This window comes from Ascaphus truei, chromosome 1 (genome assembly GCF_040206685.1).
Source record: "Ascaphus truei isolate aAscTru1 chromosome 1, aAscTru1.hap1, whole genome shotgun sequence".
NCBI classification, from domain to species: domain Eukaryota; kingdom Metazoa; phylum Chordata; class Amphibia; order Anura; family Ascaphidae; genus Ascaphus; species Ascaphus truei.
The window spans coordinates 152,346,917-152,369,628 of NC_134483.1; the positions used below are offsets into that span (position 1 = coordinate 152,346,917).

Below are 22,712 nucleotides of genomic sequence, written 5' to 3' on the forward strand. Positions count from 1 at the left end.
TCGCTACTCTCCTGCATCCAGTATCGAGGTTGACGGCCTCTCCACGTATCACACTACCAGAGGATTTGCCTGGACACCCCAAACAGATAAGACAAACAAATGGTTACTGCTGTTGCTAAAAGACTGTGCTGTATCTTGTGACCCTAAATGAGAGAGCATTGTTTTAAGCTGGGGAACCAGTTTAGTTGGCCAGCAGCTGTTAGAGAGACTGATTTTGATGTGTAGTTAGATCCCTGAAAGGGATAGGATTTTGTTTATATAATTTGGTTTCTTTTTACTTGAAATAACAGTGTGGGAAATACTGTAACAATGAAATGAGTGAACTGCTGAATGAAAGTATCTGAGTACCTCTAACCTACACATGTTAAAGCTGCAGTACCTTACTTGGATGAAAATAAAGCAGGCAGAAGCCTGAGTTAAGCAGCTTAATACTTTGCATGATCCTGTTTTTGTATTAAATAACCCTAGAAGACTGTGTCGGGAAGAACCCAGACAGACGTCAGCACTACAAAAGAGGGGCGTTTGTCACAATATATATATATATATATATATATATATATATATATATATATATATATATATATAGTGTGTGTGTGTCAAATTAGACATATCTGTTGTAGTCCTACTAAAAGCAGTAACTAATATACCACGTTGCATTGCGTGCTCATTTGCATGTGAATTCCCACAATGCTTTGCTGCATTGGAAGCAATTTATGGTGGGCGAAGATGGGGAACAACAGGGTAGCACACATGTGTAACACATGATAATGAGAAATTATTAGTAGCTACAGGTACAGAACATAAATATGTATAATATTATTGTGTATTTTATTTATTTTACTCCTACAAACACGACATTACTGCCTATTTTAAACATGCATCAAATATATTGCATGCAACGGCCTACAAACATCACTTGCACTAACACATCTATAGTTGTTTATGAAAAGGTCCATTTTTTCTTTATGTCATATACAGACAGCATAATGAGGCACACGTAGCATATGTTATGTCATTGTGTTCATAACTTAAACAGTGCAGACGACTATTTAGCTCCTCTAACATTGTGTTAAAGCAGCTGCAATTAATATCTCATCACAGCATACACTTCAACAGAGGGGGTGGGGTTCAGCACACACACAAATTACAGGCTCATTTTAGGGTCAACTTAGTTCACACCATTTTCACCTGTTTGAAGTAATTGAAAGGTGTGGCTGATTAGGCTTTTTGGGGAAGGGAATACCGTTCTTACAACCTGACTAGCACAACTGAAGTTAATCACACTCATTTGAAAGCTTAACTGTAGCTACTAAATGCCCCAACAACTCATTACTTATCAAACCGTACGTCACACATTAGTTCACTCATATCTATAGTTGAACTACTATCAACGACACATTATCACACACTGCATGTGTTGTCTTGTTGAGTGACAGCCACATTCAGGTGTGCCACATCTTCTATTAATGTACCACACATATCCTGTACCAAAAACAAAACTTTTTGCAATATGACCACCTTCATGATAACCATTGTGAATGGTCATCTCATGATAGTTATGTACATTATGATACTGATATCACTACACAACATATGATTTTTATGTACAAATTTAATCTATTTATCCTCACGCATTACTGCAGAAACATAGTATGTTGTATGTTAGGGAACTCAAAAGTTCTAAGTTCACAGGCATGTACATTGTTATTACAACTATTTATGTTCACTTTCACACACACATTTTCGGTTAAGGAACTGATGCTGTTAGGTAATCATAAATACAGAACATACAATAAGTGTTTGTTCAATATTTACACATGTAAATGTAAAACTAATGTTATTGTTATATATAGTTGCCCCTGGAGGACATGTGTCACCTGAGATGGAACAAGTGTCTTCACCTGGGTCATGCAGCTCAACACACCTAGAAGGTGAGTGTATCAGTTGGTGGCCATATAATATGTGCACTTCTATATGTTATGTTGTCATGTTCATTATTTGTTTTGCACATCTTCTTTAAATAGGATTACTTAGTGTCAGTGAAAATGAAGTGTAAGGCAACATGTATTGTGTTAGTGATGTGAACTATCATGTAGGAGTTCTGAGTTTAGAGCAAGTTTTCATTCATTCATATTTCATACTGAGTCCAAACATTATTCGTAAGTCAAGGTAGTTTTTAATGTGAGGTTATAAAACGTATGGAAACATGTTAGGTGTTACTTATGACACAGAAGAATTACATAGTAACACAGCAGAGATTAACATGCCATTTAATAATGTGTACATTTATTTGTAGAACATGATGATGAGGATTATGATGATGATGATGCCGCCATAGACACAGAAATACAAGCAAGTGACCATGAAGAGGTTCCAATTGAAACTGTTTTACCGCCAAATCGTCCAGCAACTACCACATACGATGCAATTGTAGCTTCTGAGGGAAAAATTGTGGAAGCAGAAAATCGTCGACATTCTGACCTGATGACAGTGCTGGAAAGGATGATTGCACTGCAGGAAGAAACAGTATCACAATTGGCACATCTCCACAGAGTCTTCATTGAAGTGCCTAAACAGTTGCAAAAAATCAACACCTCATTCGAAGCATTAGTTGTTCAGCAAACCCAAGCAAATTACTTGAGAATGACTAATGTACCACAATTCAACTTGAACACCTCACAGGCAGGATCTGTACATGCTGGTCATTTTTCACCACATGCATATGATCTTCATTCCCCAGGTCCGAATGTTACCGGTCAAGTAGCAGACATTGCTGTGCAGGTTCCTGACGACATCCTACCGCTGCCATCTGTACAAAATCAGCAGCTGACACCTACAAAGGAGGCAACAAAAACAAAACAGCACAAGCAGTTAATACTGACCAGTTTTTGGACACAAACAAAAAAAGACACACATGAAACAAACCAACCATCACTTGTGCAGTGTCTACCAACTTGCTCACATGTGTCAGTGGGCACAAGCTCTGTCCGTGAACAGTCACTGCCCAAAAGCCCTTTAGGTGAGTCACTGCCCAAAAGCCCTGTAGGTGAGTCACTGGCCACAAGCCCTGTAGGTGAGTCACTGCCCAAAAGCCCTGTAGGTGAGTCACTGCCCAAAAGCCCTGTAGGTGAGTCACTGCCCAAAAGCCCTGTAGGTGAGTCACTGGCCACAAGCCCTGCCCGTGAAGTGCCAGAGGCCACTCAAAGTGGCTCTGTTGTGGCTAAAGTTGTTGCAAAAAGAAAAAGGAAAATCCAAGAGACAACAAGCAGGCCTGTTACTCGCTCTCAAAAGGAACAAAAAAAATAAATGTTATAATTCACTAAATATGTCTTTGGCCTTGTTTTGTTGACTTCAGATTATCTAATTAATATTGTATGTATGCTGAACACTGTGTTGTTTCCAAACTTTCAAGTATGTTCTTGTACACGTGAAGTTTTGGAAATTTTAACAGTCGTAATTAATGAATAGTGTTATTAATATTGATGTATGAATCGTGTATTCAGTAATGGTCCACCAGGAGCCAGTTGCTAAGTTTAGAGAAGCTGCCATTGACTTTGCAGCAAAACATTGCATTTGGGTGTGTTACTTGATGTAATCATTGCATGTGCATATTATTCACATGCAATTAAAAAAACACCTATTTAACTGCAAACATCTTTCTTGTACGTGTACAGCAGGATTATGTGTTAAATATTACTTACCTTTGCCTTGCTTGGGCATTGTAATTTTGTCCTTTAATCATTTATGTGTTCTTGTTTCAAGAACATCTCTGAATGTATACTAATATATATATGTAGTATGTATGGATATATGCACACACACACACACACACACACACACACACACACACACACACACACACACACACACACACACACACACACACACACACACACACACACACACACACACACACACACACACACACACACACACACACACACACACACACACACACACACACACACACACACACACACACACACTGTGTGTGTGTGTGTGTATGTATATATAGTACTATCTAAACTGGTATAGATGTATTTACAAAAAACATACACTTCATGCTTCCTTGTGAAAACACAGTATTTTAATAATACAGGCCTAATGTTTGAGAACTATACTAAGTGTGAGCCTCTAACAGTATTGGGCGCAAACAAATGTTTATTACTTAATTCACTCATGTTTATCACCATTTAATTAGGTTTCATACAAGGCCTACTTACTGCCATCAATATGTTGTGTGTACTCCTGCAATAAAAAAAAAAAAAAAAAATTATATATATATATATATATATACACACAATATACATATATATATATACACACAATATACATATAGTACAATATACACTTTATATATATATATTTATGAGAGAGATATATTTATATACTGTATATATATAGATACACACGTATTTAAACTCATGCAGACAGGGAGTTAACCAGACTTTCAAATACACACAGAAATGTATGCGGGAAAGAAACATTTCATTTTGCAGGTGTGTGTGTTTACTGATATGGCTGTCTAAGCACTATTTTCACACAGTGCTCTTTGTTATTTTTCAAGAAAACTCAATGTTACTGAAATAAAAGTGTAGGAATGTTTTCAGAAACGAGATAAAAAAAGGATACATGTTTGTCCCACAAGCGGCTATCAGAAACCACAAATGTTCAACCAATTAAAACTACAGATCCAATTGGCGTTTGAAATAAGGAGTAAAAGTTTATACTTTTGTTGACCTTGAAAAGGAAACAAAGCAATTTGTTAGCCATTGAGCAGTTTCATTTTTATGAGCAAAGAACAGATACCTGCACACATCTTTTGTGCTAATCTGCAATGGCTGATGAATTCGTTAAAAATATGAATCCGCAATTAGGGTATAATTACATGGTATCAGAAGCGATTTTGACAACTTGCGGACACAAAGCGAGCACACGCCAAATCTATGATTTGATTCGAGCAAAATATCCTTATTACCAAGACCGTGGGCATGCACGCAATTTTAATTCCTAAGTAAGATTCACTTTATCAACTAATGACTGTTTTGAACGTGTGCAGGATTAGCTAGAAGACAAGTATGGTTTCTGGAAGATTGCCAAGGAAAAACATTTCACCGTGAAAGAGGGCACACATATTGTGCTTAAAGGCATATTTATTCCTAATGCCAATAGCAATGGATCCGCTACTACTGTTCCGTGTGAATCGATACCTGCTGCAATATCTGCACCCTCCATTCCTGAAACCCACATTGTACAACAACAAAAGTACTATGATTATGTACCAAGCCTTTCAGCTGAAAATGCATTGGAATGGGTACCCGAAGAAATGAACCTACCTCCGGACCAATTGTTTGAAGAAAGCAGTGGCGATTCCTATGAGCGCTTCATGGAGGAGATGTGTCTCATATTGGATTCAGCGTTTGGGTCAAGCGTGGATGAAAATGCCTTGCATTTCTGGAGCGACCAGTTGCAGCCAGACGAAGAGTTAATTCTAGAAGAATGGTAAATATAACAATCGTTATGCGTTGACTCTGCGTTTAAATTTTTTTTTTTTTTGTAACCACCATTTTCACTTTCAATGCGTGGATACAGCGTAACATTGCAGACTGCATAACATGTAGCGATCACAAAGAAATTGTTTCCTAATACAATATAGTAGAACCTGAAAGAGTAGTACACATTGCTGACGGAATAAATATACGTACTTTCCTATCCCTTTAAACATATTAGCAACATTTTACCATAACTCTAACACATACCTGTTTTGTTATCATGCAACATCTACAACATTTAAAATCGGGTCCACCACGTATGATGTGGGACCCTTGTCATGGGCCAAGGCGTCCTTAAAAAGGATTACGGATGTAAGTCCCGCCCCCAAGCGACGTGCGCGCCTCAAAGCCTATTGGCTGTCATGTTTTGTTATAGTAACGGTAACTGCAGTGTGTCATGCGTGCGGCTCAGTGTTTGTAAGCGTCAACTGGGCGTTAGCCAAATGTTAATTGAGTGGGAGGAGTGTTAGCGTGCGTTTCACGCTGGCTTAACATGACGTCACACGTATTGCATTTGCGCATTGTGTTATCGCCGTGCTTTCTGTCCAAACACGTCTGTTTAAAAAGAATACAGATGTACTCGTTTAGAACGAATGTAGTTTCATCTTCATTGTATTTTAAATAAAGATTTTATGTTTACTGGTATTTTCAACATGTATTGAACGCACAACGTACGCTTTGTTTTGCGCATGCGCTAACAGTTAGTGGAGCCAAGCGTGAAGTGCGTGCGCACACTAAGATGTGCGCGCACATTTTTCAGTATACAAGCAACGTTCACTTCATATACATAGTTATGGCTGCTACCAATTTAAAGAAAAATTATATACTGATGTACACTTGTACTTCTAACATATAAGTGACTGACGTGTGTATGTACACAATCATATAGAGCTGTGTAACGCGTTGTCACGGATACATATATAGTAAGGTGCCATCTTTGACCATCATGTGTTTGCTGTATTTCAGAGATGTCGGGGAAGATACAATCGGATCAATGTATGATTTCAGAAGAGTCTACCTTTATATGAGATGATTGTGAGGAGGAGCCACCGACTACTATACTACATATGGAACTAATTTTATATTGCTTGCAGCGCTTATTAACAAACAATTAAAAATGTGATACCCATATGCCTATATTGCATAAGCACTTAATTAACATAATGATGTTGCAAAAGAGTGCCTCATGAATTTTTATTCAGTGTTTAATTACTACTAGCATTTTATGGCATGGTGTGTTTTATATATAACAACCATTCCCACTCTGCTAACACATTTGTGTATTCTATTGTGTAATGGAACGTATGACTGTCGAAACTATGTAACAATAATAATAATTATAATATGAGCATGTTCATGTATAGCGCTGCTAGTTGTACGCAGCGCTTTACAGACACATTTTTCAGGCTGAGGTCCCTGGCCCGTGGAACTTACAATTTATTTTTTGCCGCCTGAGGCACAGGGAGATAAAGTGACTTGCCCAAGGTCACAAGGAGCCGACACCGGGAATTGAACCAGACTCCCCTGCTTCAAACTCTCAGTGCCAGTGTGTGTCTTTACTCACTGAGCCACTCCTTCTCCCAATGTAAAGGACACTTACAACCAACTAGCCATTTATTGTTAAAAATCTCTTGTTACATGGGTATGTTGATAAAATGGTTTGGGACTGTAGCAAATAATGTTATTGGCCAGATGTTGTGGTCCCCTACAATGCATGATGTTCTGAATATGACATCAACATTATGTAATGAAGTACGTTTCTGTGTATATTTCATTAACCTAACTAACTATAGTTTACTGTGTTTATTAAACGTTCTAAAAATAAACAGTATAGTCAATATGATGATATAAGCTACCATAATAAAGCTGCTGTTATCATTTGTCGGTGTTATACATGGATCCTACACAAATTGATACAGACACAAACAGTTGTCTTAAAAAGTGTGTCTATGCTAATGTGCACGTGATTGACGTTACAATTGTGAGAATACTTGATAATTATCATCATGATAATGATGAAGTGACGTGATTGACATTCCAAAAATATTACCAACATTGTCATATTGGGAAATTATAAATGCTAAATGACAGTAACATTTGCGACAAAATTGTGGTTTCTGTTAACAGTTTTAGACTTGGTACATGTAGGACACATCCACACACGTGTGACTTATACATACACATGTCACAAATTTAAATTAATGTTGACTATTAATTCCTAGCATTAATAAACACCTACATTGCTAAATATAAGATGTAGTACGCATTGTTGTGATTACAGGCATTCATGCATGGAGTGTTATGATCAGTCAATTTCATCCGTGATGAATGATCTCCCGTAAGTAAACAAATAAGTACAGTTAACCCCTTTTCTCCAAACACCTCTATATTACATTAATGGAATTTATAAGGAAACATACATAAAATGTGATGAAATGTGAGTAATCATTTTCTAATACAATGCACATGAAACCTCAAGAGTAGCTAAATGCATATACATGATACAGAAAGTACATGTATGTTACATTTGTGTTTAAACCAATATGTTGGGTTATTAATTCAAATAATTATAGGAAGATTGAGGTAGGCACATCTTATGAGAGATGTCAGCAAATATACATACCATGATCAGTCATACTGGAGATATACCTATAATGCAAAGGAACAATATATAAATTGCAAACATTGACATGCCATCTTCAGTACCGTAAACAACACAGCAAAGTGTGTATTTGGTGTTAAATGTGCAACACCATGTATATTTAATGACATTCAAAATGTAAATCAGCCTGGTATACACATCATATGGATGTACATGTTACACTGCACCAATAACATTGTATGTAAGCATACTAGAAGCATGAATGAGTATGGGCATAATATGTGTATTGTGTTAGCATAAGGAACAACACAATGCTAAAATATTAGTGCTTTGTTACCTCAGTTGTATTCACATACACACAACTAAAGTACAATTGAAGAGGGATTATATAACCTGTGCAACAATAACATACCGGTGCCACATCCCTTTGTGCACACAGCAGAGAAAAGAAAGGTGTGCAACCCATATTCATCTGTGTCCTACCAGAAGGGTATATAAAAAAACATTATTGTTAAGATAACATAATTTAACTATAAAAGTAGAACTTGGAACATATATGTTTTTACTTACAAGAAAAAAATGAATTGATGAGATTCTGGCGTGTCTGGCCACCACTGGCTGTTTGTTCATTTTCAGCAGCTACATGGGTGGGATACTCGTCTACCAAAGGCTCAGCTAGGTCTGATTGTACATTGTGCCTGAGTGCAACATTGTGCAAAATGCAACAGGCAAGGATAATATCAGACACTTTTTGAGGCTTGTATAGAAGAGCCCCACCAGTTCTGTCCAGACACCTAAATCTGGTCTTGAGTAGGCCAAATGTCCTCTCTATAACAGATCTTGTAGATATATGGGCTGTTTTGTACCTCTCCTCTGCTTCAGTTTGAGGGTTTAGCACCGGAGTCAAGAGCCACAGCCTAATTCCGTATCCTGAGTCACCTATAATGAATGGAGCACACATAAGCTAACATTAGTGATCAAATTCTACAATGCCAACATTCCTAAATAAAAATGTGTTTTGTGTTAGAACATGTTAATCTGTACTCACCCAGCAGCCAACCATGTTCAAAATGTCCCTCTTCGAACGCATGGAAGACTGAAGAGTTCCTCAGGATAGAGGAATCGTGACTGGAACCAGGGAATTTGGGTACCACATGCATTATCCTCATCGTGGCATCACATACCACCTGTACATTGAGTGAATGGTAGTGCTTACGATTGCGGTACACATGCTCACTCTGACTAGGTGCAATCAAAGCAACATGTGTGCAATCGATTGCACCCAGCACACATGGTATCCCTGCTATATTATAAAAGCCAGTCCTGACTTCCAGCCACTCTGTCGCCTCTGTAGGAAAATGAATATAATTCCTAGCGCGTCTATTGAGTGCATAGAGAAACTGGGTAAAGGCCCGCGAGAATGTAGATTGCGAGAATGTAGATTGCGAGACCCCGCCCACTATGCCCACAGTTGTCTGGTATGACGCGGAAGCAAGATAATGTAATGAGCACAGCATTTTAACAAGCCCAGGGACTGCACGACCTCTGGCTGTGAAAAAATCTAAATCTCCCCTTATCTCCTCATAAAGAGATAAGATTGCTGCTGAACTCAAACGATAGCGACTTACAATCTCCTCCTCACTCATCCCATCTAACAGGGTTCTCTCCCTGTACACACGCGGACGAGGCACAACTTGTCTCCTCTGTCTTCTCCTCTGATCTCCTGTCCCTCTACCTGTCCCTCGGCCTGTCCCTCTCCCTGTCCCTGTCGTATCCGCGTGACTGTCCCTGTCACTGTCCCTCGGTCTGTCCCTCCCTTGCCCTATATCATTCTCTTGATCATCAAGCATGTCATAGAAAAGAATGTTCCTCCGTCTCCTAAACAATCGCAACATTTTGAAATGAGTAGCTGTGAATGAGCAGGTAATGGGCATCCTTTAAATAGGTATGTGATGATGTCAGGTGACATAGTAAAATGCAAGGTGTTACATTAACATAATAAAGTACTTCTGTGGCAAGCTGTGTGCAGTTGTTCTTAGAAGTATTTGTTGTGTGTATTCTGCAGGGAATGATGATATTTGCCAATGATGTGACGTGAAGCTTTGTACAAAGATTGCTTGAAAATAAATAGTGTAATGTGCAATGCATGTAACACTTGTGAACGCAACAGTCAGTCATGTAATTAGACAAAAAGGCTGAGATTGACGTGGGAAAAGTTTGGTGTAACATGTGTAATTAGCCATGTTATTGTCACATGTTGACAACAATGAATAGTCGTGTGCATATGCATGCATTTCTGTAATGAGGATAGTTGCTATAGAATGAGTTTACAAGGTGTCCCAATGATGAATTACTGTACATGTGTGTATAAGTTAGGTTGAAGTGCTTGTAATGCTACGGTTACAATGTAAACATGCAATGTGATTGAGCGTCCAATAAGTGACGTCATGAAAATAGGGAGGACCCAAAACTAGATGTAAACATGAGAAGACAGATGTACATGAACGTTTAAAGATGTGTGACACATTACAAGCATTGTGTAATGTAAAGGAACATGAATATACGGTGTATGTGTGACATGTGTGACATGTGTAACATCATGTAAATAATTGTCGCTCAGTTCAGTAAAATGTGTGATATGATGTGAGATTCTCCTTTAAGAGTTGAGTATACTATTTTCCCTTGACACATCATCACATGATGAGTAATGTGACCCGCAAATGCTGAAAACATGTAAAAGTATAATGTTATGCAAATAATACACGTCAGCTGTGACACAATGCAGGGAATGCCCCCACACTGTAATGCAAATGACGTTTGTATTGTGAGCAATGAAACGTAAACAGTACTATACTGTTATACGTCCCCGCTCCATTGACTCCATTGATGTACAGAAGATTTTTTTTTTCTAAGTGCCGTTCCGGCAGCCTTAGCGATCGTTCTCCCCTCCAAACTGCCAACTTTAGTTGGCGGGAGAAATTGGCCATAACATCTCAATTTCGTAGTGCCGATCAGCCCCGATAAGCTGATTTTGTTTCTTGAATCCAGCCGATTTAAAAAAGTGGCGATCAGTGGCGAAAACAGGCTGTTTGGCAGCCGACTGGCCATAACCAAATTATCGGCTCCGAAACCTGCCGAAATCAAGCACTTATCGGCGCTTACTGAATCTCAAACCCAATTTTGGCTATAAAATGCCGAAAAATACCTTATCAACGCTTACTGCATGAGGCCCTCAGTGTGGACAAACCACGTCCACAAGGTATCTAGAAGGAAAGAAAGAGGAGAGAGCGCACGCCCATAGCGTAAAATTGTATATTTAATGAGGGGAAGGGGGGGTGGGGGGGGTAAAAAATGCACTTACAAAAGTACAATAAAATCAAGCATATGTGATAATAATCACCACCATCCGGTTCAGACTGCAAGCTCTTTGGGACAGTCCCAGGCTCCGTTGGTGAAGGATCAACGTCCCCGCAGGTTTCCAGGGCTGGTGTGCTGGTAAAAGTCCAAGAAATCAGTTCCGTGTAATGAAATCTCTATAGCACCTGCGCATGGATAAGTCCGCTCCAGCGCTTCGTATTGACTTCAATGCCAGTGCGTCTGACGTAATGACGCTCCCTGACGCGTTTCGTCAGTCACGGCCAACTTTTTCAAAAGGACTTTTACCAGCACACCAGCCCTGGAAACCTGCGGGCACGTTGATCCTTCACCAACGGAGCCTGGGACTGTCCCAAGAGCTTGCAGTCTGAACCGGATGGTGGTGATTATTATCACATATGCTTGATTTTATTGTACTTTTGTAAGTGCATTTTTTACCCCCCCCACCCCCCCTTCCCCTCATTAAATATACAATTTTACGCTATGGGCGTGCGCTCTCTCCTCTTTCTTTCCTTATATATATATATATATCATCCCCTGATGAAATCCGCAGAGTCGGAAGAAACGCGTAGGGATATCTGGCAGTGAGCCTACGGTGACAGGGCAGCTCCCAGCACCAGCGTGAGGAGGCAAGGACTTGCCTGAAGATTTTTTTCCGGTTTCAAGTGTGAGAAGAAAGGCTAAATGGCAGCTGCATGTGGAGATTGAGTGCTCACAAACACTAAGGATTACTCCCCTGGAGACAGCAGCTGACAGCAACATCCTTTTTGGAGCCAATACTGACACTCACACACAAAGAAGAGACCGAGGAGTCCTCAGTTGGTGCATGGGCAGGTCCCATAACATGCTTTATTTTATCAGACAAATTGTAAGTGTGCATTTGTCTTGTCCATGAGATATTAAAACTTTGTTCATCTGATTTTACACAAGGATCGGGCGCTTCTTTTCTCTTTTTCTCTAACAGGTACTGTGGGAGTTCGGTGAGCCCAAGAAGAAGCAGCCTGGACCTTTTGCAAATCAACTTATCATGGACACATGTGGACTTAAGTATTTTTAATATTCACTGCATTTATAGGTTCATAATCGTGTATTGAATTTTTCATTGCTTATCACATGAACCCATTTTTTATATTTGCATTTTTTAGTTAAGTCCCAGTGACACTCAGTGTCATTTTTACCCACATCAATTGGCAATATCTTTTTTATTGCTTTTTTTTTTTTTTTTATATGTTATGCACACTTCTTTTTTGCTTTTGTGTTTTTATCCAATAGTCACTTTTAGTTTTTCCTGCCATAATACATTTAGTTATTTTCACACCACTGTTTATTGGGCATATTTGCCTGGTGCAATTTCTTGCCACATCTATCAGGGCTGCAGCAATTTAGGTGTAGTGTGTGAAGGGCGCTGTCTATATTTTCTGTCACATATATATATATATATATATATATATAAAATTAAAAAATAAATAGATGATACCGTTCTGTGGCTAACGAAATGCTTTTATTTGTGCGAGCTTTCGAGATACACTGATCTCTTCTTCCGGCGATGTTACAATGAATGAAGCAAGCAAAAGCTATACTACAGTATAAACAGTGTCTATTGGAATTTTATCTGTGCTGGTCCTTCCCCCGGTTTGGATGTGTTTTATGGCTGGAGGTGTCAAAAGGTTACTGAAAGCAAGTGATGAAAGATTGTGTATGTGTATCAGTGTGAATAAAAATGAATGGAGAGCCCACAGTATATACAGTGCTTTACAAAAGTTGTGTGTGGAGTGGGAGTGGATATAAATGGTGTGGGTGGGTGTGGAAATGTGAGAGTTAGTAGCAACACTAAAAGTGTGTGTGGATACTTTGTGGTCCCTATTGGTGTATAGGGATGGAAAAACAAGGAGTATAAGTATGTGTGAGAAACAGCTGTGTGTGCATACATATAGCACAGTATGTACAGACATGGCCTGTAGCGCTTATGGGAAGAGAGTTGACTTGTGTCAGTAATGACTCATAAAATTTCGATCTCTGTTTAGGCCACTGCTAAGTGTCCCGAACAGTTGCATAAATTTGTATTCATGCAACCGTCTCTCTTTCGGTGTTTTAAGATTACCTTTGAGTATGGCAACCCTCAGATCGTTCATCTTATGACCAGAGTCAGAGAAATGTTCGCCAACAGGACTGTCTCTTGTTCCGCGTGTGATGCTGTGGCGGTGCAGGTTCATTCTCTTGTTTAGCCCCTGCCGTGTCTCACCTATGTAGTAGCAGCCCCCTGGGCATTTCATGCACATGATGAGGTACACGACATTGTTGGAGGAACAGGTGAACCTTCCTCTGATTTTGTATTCCCGATTCCTGTGTGGTATTTGTATTGTGTCCGCAGTGTAGAGCATTGCGCAGGTTTTGCATCTTGGGTCCTGGCATGGTTTTGTCCCGCATTCAATTGTACTACTGAATACTTTACTCCTCACCATAATATTCTTGAGATTATGGGGTTGTCTGTATGATAATAAGGGTGCTTCAGGGAAGACCTGTTGCAGTCTTGTATCTTCCTGGAGGATGGGTTGTAGTTTCCTGGCGATCTTGCGTAGGGCTCCTACATATATATATATATATATATATATATATATATATATATATATATATATATATATATATATATATATATATATATATATATATATATGTATATCTATTTATAATGTTGGTATTCAATACTACTACAACACACAAAGATTATTAGGGCATCAGTCAACTCCTGGTATACACCTCTCCCAGGTTGGGTATAGAGGTTACATCTAGCTCATGGTCAACATTTAAATGCACCTTATTAGATATACCTAAAATTATTTCCAAATGGTTTTCTAACTAATGTCATTCAATGGTGCATTTTAGATCTGGGGTTCTGGTCTCAGCTGGTTTATTTCACCAGCGCTGTATCTGCCTTTTATCCCTTTCACCCGACAAGTAGTAAGTACACTGTGTCTGAGTGTTTATTTATTTATTCCAAAAAACTTTGTGAACTGTAAACGGGTTTCACAAAAAAGAATCCCTCTCAATATGCACTCTACATATGATATACTTTTTTTGCAGAGATAACTGCAGAGTCAAATGCTCAGAACATCGCAAGACAACTAAAGGAGTGCATGGTTCCCAAGGGACCCCACTAGTAGAGAAAAATAATAACATTTTATTAACATATACACCAATAGTTAAAATGAACATACAAGTTATAATGAATCAATGTGAATAAAATCCCCTCAGTGATATGGTCCAGATACTGCAGTATGGTGTAGTCAAATGGATATTATTAATATGGTCATTAGGCTAAACAATGCCTCAATATATCCACTAGGTGGCACTGTGGCTACTGTGTACATAGTAGTGGCTAAATAGCCTAATGATCTTCCCTATGTAACCAACTGCATGTGAGAGGAGAGGAATAGGAGAATACAGGGGGTGCGCTGCGCCTCACAATGTACCCTCTAGTGGATAGAGAAGGTATGTATATGTCTGTGCAATTGGGAAACGATGGTACATGTGTGTTCCTACTATTGTGACCAGATAACATATGCATCACAAATACAGACTCTAATGACACAGAACTGTGTATACACAAAACGATCTCCCTTATCCATAAGGTGATTACCTGCTATGAGGCTAGACGCTAATCAGCTACAACTGTGTGACGATTTGGGTTGTGTTCTTCTAGTAGGGGGTGCTTGAGTTGTATCTGGCAATAGGGTGTACATATATAGGACACTGCCTAGTTCAACCTCACCTAGCTAACACCAGCACAATAACCCTAACCACTGAATCCATTCAACACTCATCTCAGATAGCAATAAAAACATCCATCCGGTATAGTACTGCTGTACTAATACACGTGATGTCAATAAGGCTTCAGCCCTAGCAAGATCCCACAATAATCCGTCTTACAATATGTGGCAGTGGAAGGGTGCCGGGCAGAACCACCCAAATGCCAAATGCAGCATGCGAGACACAATATACACATGCAGGCTGGCGCCAGCGCTATACTACCCCTCTCCACGTCCCTCCAACTCCTCTGGACCGTTAACTGTTAGGACGTCAGCATCATGACGTCACTGCTTCCTGATGCACGTTTCCCGTGAACTTGTCACGCTTCATCAGGGGTAGGAGGAGTCTCTACCTGAGGAAAGGATGTGGAATGGATGGAAAACGAGATTCTTCTTTTAACCGATTACCTCAGGAGAAAAGAGAAAGACAAAACATGCAGATAGCCTGCAATGGTGCATTACCCAGGGAAAATTGATGAAAAGAGCAATTTATTACAATATTAAAATAAACAATGAACAATAAAAATGCAATCCTTTACATAAAATATGTGAGTGCCTCAGCACTAGACCAATTGATCAATTGTATTGGACACAGTATCTAAGGTTGCTTTTACATTATTTGTTTACATATGCGCTGTTGTTGCACCTATTTTTTTCACGGAGTCTCTACCTGTTGAACGGAAACAGGGAAAGAAGGGGGAGCACATGTCGAGGTATAATATATGGTATAGAAATGTAAATATTCTCTGATAGAACTCTATTAAAAAAGTGGTGAGGGAAATAAAAATGTAAATACACTTACACGGCCTTGTGTAAATGCTTTCACATCAAGGTATCTTTGGGTTCTTCTTTCTTTTCTTCTTCCTTTTCTTTTTTCTTCTGTGATGGTGTCTTTGTTTCTTCTTTACGTCTCTTTTCTTTTTAGGTCCAGTGTAGATCTTCTGTTCACCGGCGGCTCCTTTCTTCGAGTATTGCCCTCAAGTCAAACAAAAAATACACATGTATGAGCAATGTGGTCAATTTCAGTAATATACCTGGACCAGCTGTGATGTAAAACAGCAGATAAATACAGTCACTCACACGGCCCAGTGTAAGTGTTGTCTGTGGGGGAGGTATCTTTTCTTGGTCTCACATAACAGATGCATCCAATGTAAATGGATAATATTTAATGAAAAAAGAGGCGTTGTAATGGATTATATTTAAATGAGAAATAATAATACACAACTCACACGGCCTCGTGTGAGTAGACACACATAAGGGTATCTTTGAAAGCTGGATAATGATTGGTGATAATCAATATATAAGAAATTGATACTCACACGGCCTTGTGTGAGAAAGCACACATAAAGGTATCTCTGATGGCTGGAGTGTAAATATTACGGCTGGAGGGGGAAGAGTAGGCACTCCTCCCTTCCGGGACTGACACAGATGGTGATATCCAATGAGTACTGATATACGTTTATTAGGCTTAAAAAACATAAAATAAAACACATAGCAAGTGATTTAGAAACACAAAGAACAAAAATGAAATAAAATAAGATACTAAGCCAGTCTTTTGGGAGATGTAATTCAGGGATCGGGGCACGCTGCTAGCTAACTCTGCGTCTGGAAATTCTGCTGCGTTACTCCTTCTCCTGCTCCTCGACGGTGGCTGTGAATGTCCAAAACACTGACGCAAAAAGAGCAACGCGTTTTGCCACTTTGCGGGCTTCCTCAGGCTCCGTAGATTATGGGATATGGCCGATGCTGGTATATATACATCCAGTAGCCTATCACCTGTCTTGTCAGTGGAATTGGATCTCAATCAATCGTTGTATTGTCACTCAATAGTCCCCTAATGTCTCTGGTAAATGAGAAAGTTTTTCGAGGTGCCCCCCATAGCTCCAAGTAGTACTGTATACATCTGGCAACATATATTGATGTACCATGGGGGAATACAAGTAAAAAACAATTAAAAAGCAATTTATTCTTAAAAATAGAGTTAAGTGATGTGCTAAGTGTTGCCTGATTAGCTGGCTTATACGAAAAATCTGATTAAATAATTAAAAAGTGACCTATACGTGTCTGTAACGTAATTGTGATTGTGACATTAATATTTTGTGTTAATTGGTGTCTCCCTACTTTGTGCACATATTAAAACATAAAGAATGGTTCGTTGTGTTAATATTCAAGGCGATATACAATAAATACAAAACGACCAATAACGGTCTCCCTTTGTATAAATTCATAGTTGACATGCGATAAAAGTGTATATACACACATATATATATATATATATATATATATATATATATATATATATATAATTATAATTATAAATTACCAAAGCTGTTTTATTTTGTATACCCATCGTCATTTTAATTATTTGTATGTATATTTGACAGCTCACCTTGGCTTATTACGTTTAAAACATTTTGCTGTATATAGAGTAATAACAAAAAAAAAAATGAAAATGATACTATGAACCAATGCCATTTTAATTGGATCTGTTAAGACACAAGTAGACAGGTCAATCTAAAATAATGACCACACTTATATTTGGTTTAAAAACTTTTTGATTAAGGATACATTTATATCATATATGTTGTGTGGTATCTAATCCTTGTTGGTGTGGTGATATAAATGTATCCTTAATCAAAAAGTTTTTATACCAAATATAAGTGTGGTCATTATTTTAGATTGACCTGTCTACTTGTGTCTTAACAGATCCAATTAAAATGGCATTGGTTCATAGTATCATTTTCATTTTTTTTGTTGTTATTACTCTATATACAGCAAAATGTTTTAAACGTAATAAGCCAAGGTGAGCTGTCAAATATACATACAAATAATTAAAATGACGATGGGTATACAAAATAAAACAGCTTTGGTAATATAAGCTTAGTTAAATATTTCAAATCAGGTTAAAATTGCGATGCATCCCTGGGCCTGAAAAGAATCAGAGAAATGAAGCATAAGTATGTACGTATAGACATATTTCAAAGTTTGTGTATATTAAGAAATCCTACTTAAACATAGATATATTTAAATTAACTAAAATATTGGCTTATACGTGTATAGAAAGGTCCCCTCTATAATGTTGGGGTTAACGTTGGGTAGATCATGATGAAGTCTAAAAAGTGGAGGGAAAGGGGGATAATACTTAAAGTATGTATTTTGATATTTTAAAAATATATATAGACAGAGATGGAGCTATAGAAATGCTCCCAGATCTATATCTATATTTATTCCTCGAGGGGTTAAAGTTTTAAGCTTGTACAGTAGATCCAGTACGTTTCTCTTTGACATAGTTTCTGGAATCTATCTCCACCCCTCCAGTGTTTGTCCACCCTCTCGATCCCTTTAAAACTAAGACTTTCCAGATTTCCTTCGTGAAATAAACTAAAATGTCTTGAGACACTATGTGTTAAGACCTGCTTGCGTATGTTACCCACGTGCTCAAAAATGTGCACCCTCAAAGGTCCAGAGGTGCATCCTACATATTGGAGACCATATGGGCAAGCAAGCAGGTATACCACAAAATCTGTGCGGCAGCGTATGGCATTTTTAATCTTGAATTGTTCTTTAGTTATATTTGAGCTAAAACATGCCTTGTCTCCTTTCATCACTTGTTTGCATGCTTTACAGCTAATGCAATTGAAGAATCCAATTGGGGGAGGTAGCCAGTTATGAGTGTTACTGACTATTTCTCTCCTGAATGTGCTTGGTGCAAGTTGTGACTTCATGCAAGGTGCTTTTCTATAAATAACCCTTGGTATTGCTGGAATGTGGTCTTTTAGGATAGGGTCTAACTGTACTACATGCCAATGTTTTTGGATAATGTTCTTCACTTTAATGGCATCTGTACTATATGTAGTAATAAACGCTGATGAAAACGTGGTGTCCTTTCTTTTCAATGATGGTTTCAATAGATCTTCTCTTGGGATCTGCTTAGTTTTGTCTTTAGCTGTTTTGATCAGTTGAGGTTTATAACCTCGTTCTAAGAATCTGTCTTTTAGTTTGTGTGTTTGTTCTATAAAAACTTCCTTGTCTGTACAGTTTCTTTTTATCCTTCTGAATTGGCCTAAGGGGATGTTATTTAGCCATCTAGGATGATGGCAACTTGAAGTTAATAAAAAGTTGTTTGCATCTGTGTGTTTAAAATAGGTTTTGGTTTTAAGTTCTTTGTTTTCGACGTATATGGTGAGGTCTAGAAAATTAATAGCATCTTTGCTATGTTCTGATGTGAATGCTAAGTTGACCTGGTTATTGTTAATATATTGGATAAAATCTTTCAATGTCTCTTCACTCCCTTTCCACAGGAATAGTATGTCATCTATGTAGCGGTGCCAGGAGACCAAGTTTGCCCCAAATTGATGTTCCGACCAGATGTTGTTGTCTTCCCAGTCTGCCATAAAGATATTGGCAAAACTTGGAGCAAACTTGGTCCCCATGGCAGTCCCGCATAACTGAAGATATATATCTTCGTTAAACCAAAATGCATTATGTTGTAAAATGAAATTAATGCAGTCTAAAATAAATGTACGCTGCTCTATTGGGATAGTTCTATCCTTTGAAATTATGTTGTCAATAGCCTCTATACCATCTGCATGTTTTATGCAGGTGTATAGGGATTTGACATCACATGTGGCTAAAATAAGATCATCCCGCCATTCTATTTTACTTAATATATTAAGTACTTGCATGGTGTCTTTTAAATAAGATCTACCACTGGTGGCGTACTTTTGGAGGAATACATCTAAATATTCAGTTTGTTTGAGAGAGCCGATACCTGATATGATCGGTCTCCCTGGAGGGGCTTCAAAACACTTATGAATCTTCGGTAAGAAGTAAAAGATGGGTAAGATAGGTTTCTCTTGTTGGATATAGCCCCATTCCTTCTTATTTAATATCCCTAAAGTTTTACCTCTATCTAGAATTAAATCGAGTTCCTGTTTATGTTGTGGAGTGGGGTTCCTATTTAATTTTTGGTATGTTTTTTCATCCCCAAAATTCGTCCTGCCTCTTGTAAATAGTACTCTGTGTCCATCACTACCACGCCTCCACCTTTATCGGCTGCTTGATAGTGATGGATCTATCCTCCATTAATTTCTTGAGAGCTTCCGGACGCGGAGTTAGCTAGCAGCGTGCCCCGATCTCTGAATTACATCTCCCAAAAAGACTGGCTTAGTATCTTATTTTATTTCATTTTTGTTCTTTGTGTTTCTAAAACACTTGCTATGTGTTTTATTTTATGTTTTTAAGCCTAATAAACGTATATCAGTACTCATTGGATATCACCATCTGTGTCAGTCCCGGAAGGGAGGAGTGCCTACTCTTCCCCCTCCAGCCGTAATATTTATACTCCAGCCATCAGAGATGTGTGCTTTCTCACACAAGGCTGTGTGAGTATCAATTTCTTATATATTGATTATCACCAATCATTATCCAGCTTTCAAAGATACCCTTATGTGTGTCTACTCACACGAGGCCGTGTGAGTTGTGTATTATTATTTCTCATTTACATATAACCCATTACAACACCTCTTTTTTCATTAAATATTATCCATTTACATTGGATGCATCTGTTATGTGAGACCAAGAAAAGATACCTCCCCCACAGACAACACTTACACTGGGCCGTGTGAGTGACTGTATTTATCTGCTGTTTTACATCACAGCTGGTCCAGGTATATTACTGAAATTGACCACATTGCTCATACATGTGTATTTTTTGTTTGACTTGAGGGCAATACTCGAAGAAAGGAGCCGCCGGTGAACAGAAGATCTACACTGGACCTAAAAAGAAAAGAGACGTAAAGAAGAAACAAAGACACCATCACAGAAGAAAAAAGAAAAGGAAGAAGAAAAGAAAGAAGAACCCAAAGATACCTTGATGTGAAAGCATTTACACAAGGCCGTGTAAGTGTATTTACATTTTTATTTCCCTCACCACTTTTTTAATAGAGTTCTATCAGAGAATATCTACATTTCTATACCATATATTACACCTCGACCTGTGCTCCCCCTTCTTTCCCTGTTTCCCTGCTATTATAAGGATCCTGGATAGATCATTAGGGGTCAGAGTCATAGGAGAGATGACATCACTGATGGGCCCTTGTGCTACAGTTTCAAGGTTGTAGAAAAATTCTATATTGAATCCCATTTTAATATTCCCCTCGGAGGGAGCGCCCGGGTCTTTTTGTTCAATCTACCTGTTGAACCTCAGGTCTAATGTATCCTGGGAATTGATTATTAAAGTGACTATTTTATTGAACAACAATGTTCTATTGTGTTTTATTCTATCCATAGGGCATTTGTGACTCCTATAACAGGTCACCTATACAGCTAAAAAAATAATTTTGTGTATGAATAAATATTAAACTTAAGTTGTATCAATGAGCTACACTGTAGCTAAAAAGTGATAATTACTTGCAACATAAGATGTAATTTGCAATATTTTTGCAATAGCTATTGAACAGAACTGTATGTATACATATACAGTTGTAAATGCATATGTGTAGATGGATACATACTCTCTCATACACATCTCCCTACCTATTTGAACAAATTAATGCATAAATGCCCTAATGTATACACCTACACACACTCCTGCACGTTTGCATGTACGTAGAAACATACATACACTGCATACACAGTAGAGGCAACTCTTATTCTAACAAAAACCAGTGGCAATTCCCCAAAAAAACAAGGAAACACCCAGGTACATTCTGAATACATGCCTTAAACTTTCCTTAAACTAGCCCCAGCATTTCCGCATTGATTAATGGCCTATCAGATTAACAGCGGGGGTCCCTGTCAGTCCCATTCAAACTGAATTGGACTGCTAGGGATCCCTGCTGTGTTAATCCTATGGGTCGTTAGTCAATGCAGAAATGCCTTAAACGTGCCTCAAACTAGCCCAGAACATACCCAGCACATACCCAGCACATACCCAGCACATACCCAGAATGTAACCCGGCTAGTTTATGGCAAATGTTAGAATAAACGTTGCCTCTACTGTACATGTGTACATGTGTACATATATGACTCAACATATCCACTTTTGTCTGTGGATAGGAGCAGCAGCAGTGTGGATATAGTGGTGTAGGAATGGGAGCCCTTATTTGTCCGCCTCTAAAAGTCAATACGGACCAGGCTATTTTTATCTCTATATACCTGGATCCCCATTTGTATAGTGCGGTATGTGTATGGTTGTGTCTGCTCACAAGAAAGGAGAAAAAATGAACCCTTCATTCAGACCATGGGGGTTTAGTGTTTGTAATTTGAATATCCATCTTGTTTCGTGCTGTAGAAGCACCTGATTCCAGTTCCCTTTACGTGGTCCTAAGTGGAAATGTTCGATACCTGTGAAACGTAAAACGTCACTGTCACCAC

The 22,712-nt window shown here is 38.5% G+C and overlaps 1 protein-coding gene across 1 annotated transcript; it reads left to right on the forward strand.

Annotated features, from left to right (window-relative positions):
* The first annotated feature begins 1,756 nt into the window (after positions 1–1,756).
* LOC142489106 (uncharacterized) lies at positions 1,757–16,389 on the forward strand. The gene is made up of 3 exons (XM_075589357.1): positions 1,757–1,931; positions 2,297–2,811; positions 16,261–16,389. Exons 1-3 carry the CDS (start codon positions 1,835–1,837, stop codon positions 16,387–16,389), a joined length of 741 nt encoding a protein of 246 aa, XP_075445472.1. The 5' UTR covers positions 1,757–1,834.
* The last annotated feature ends 6,323 nt before the right edge of the window (positions 16,390–22,712 follow it).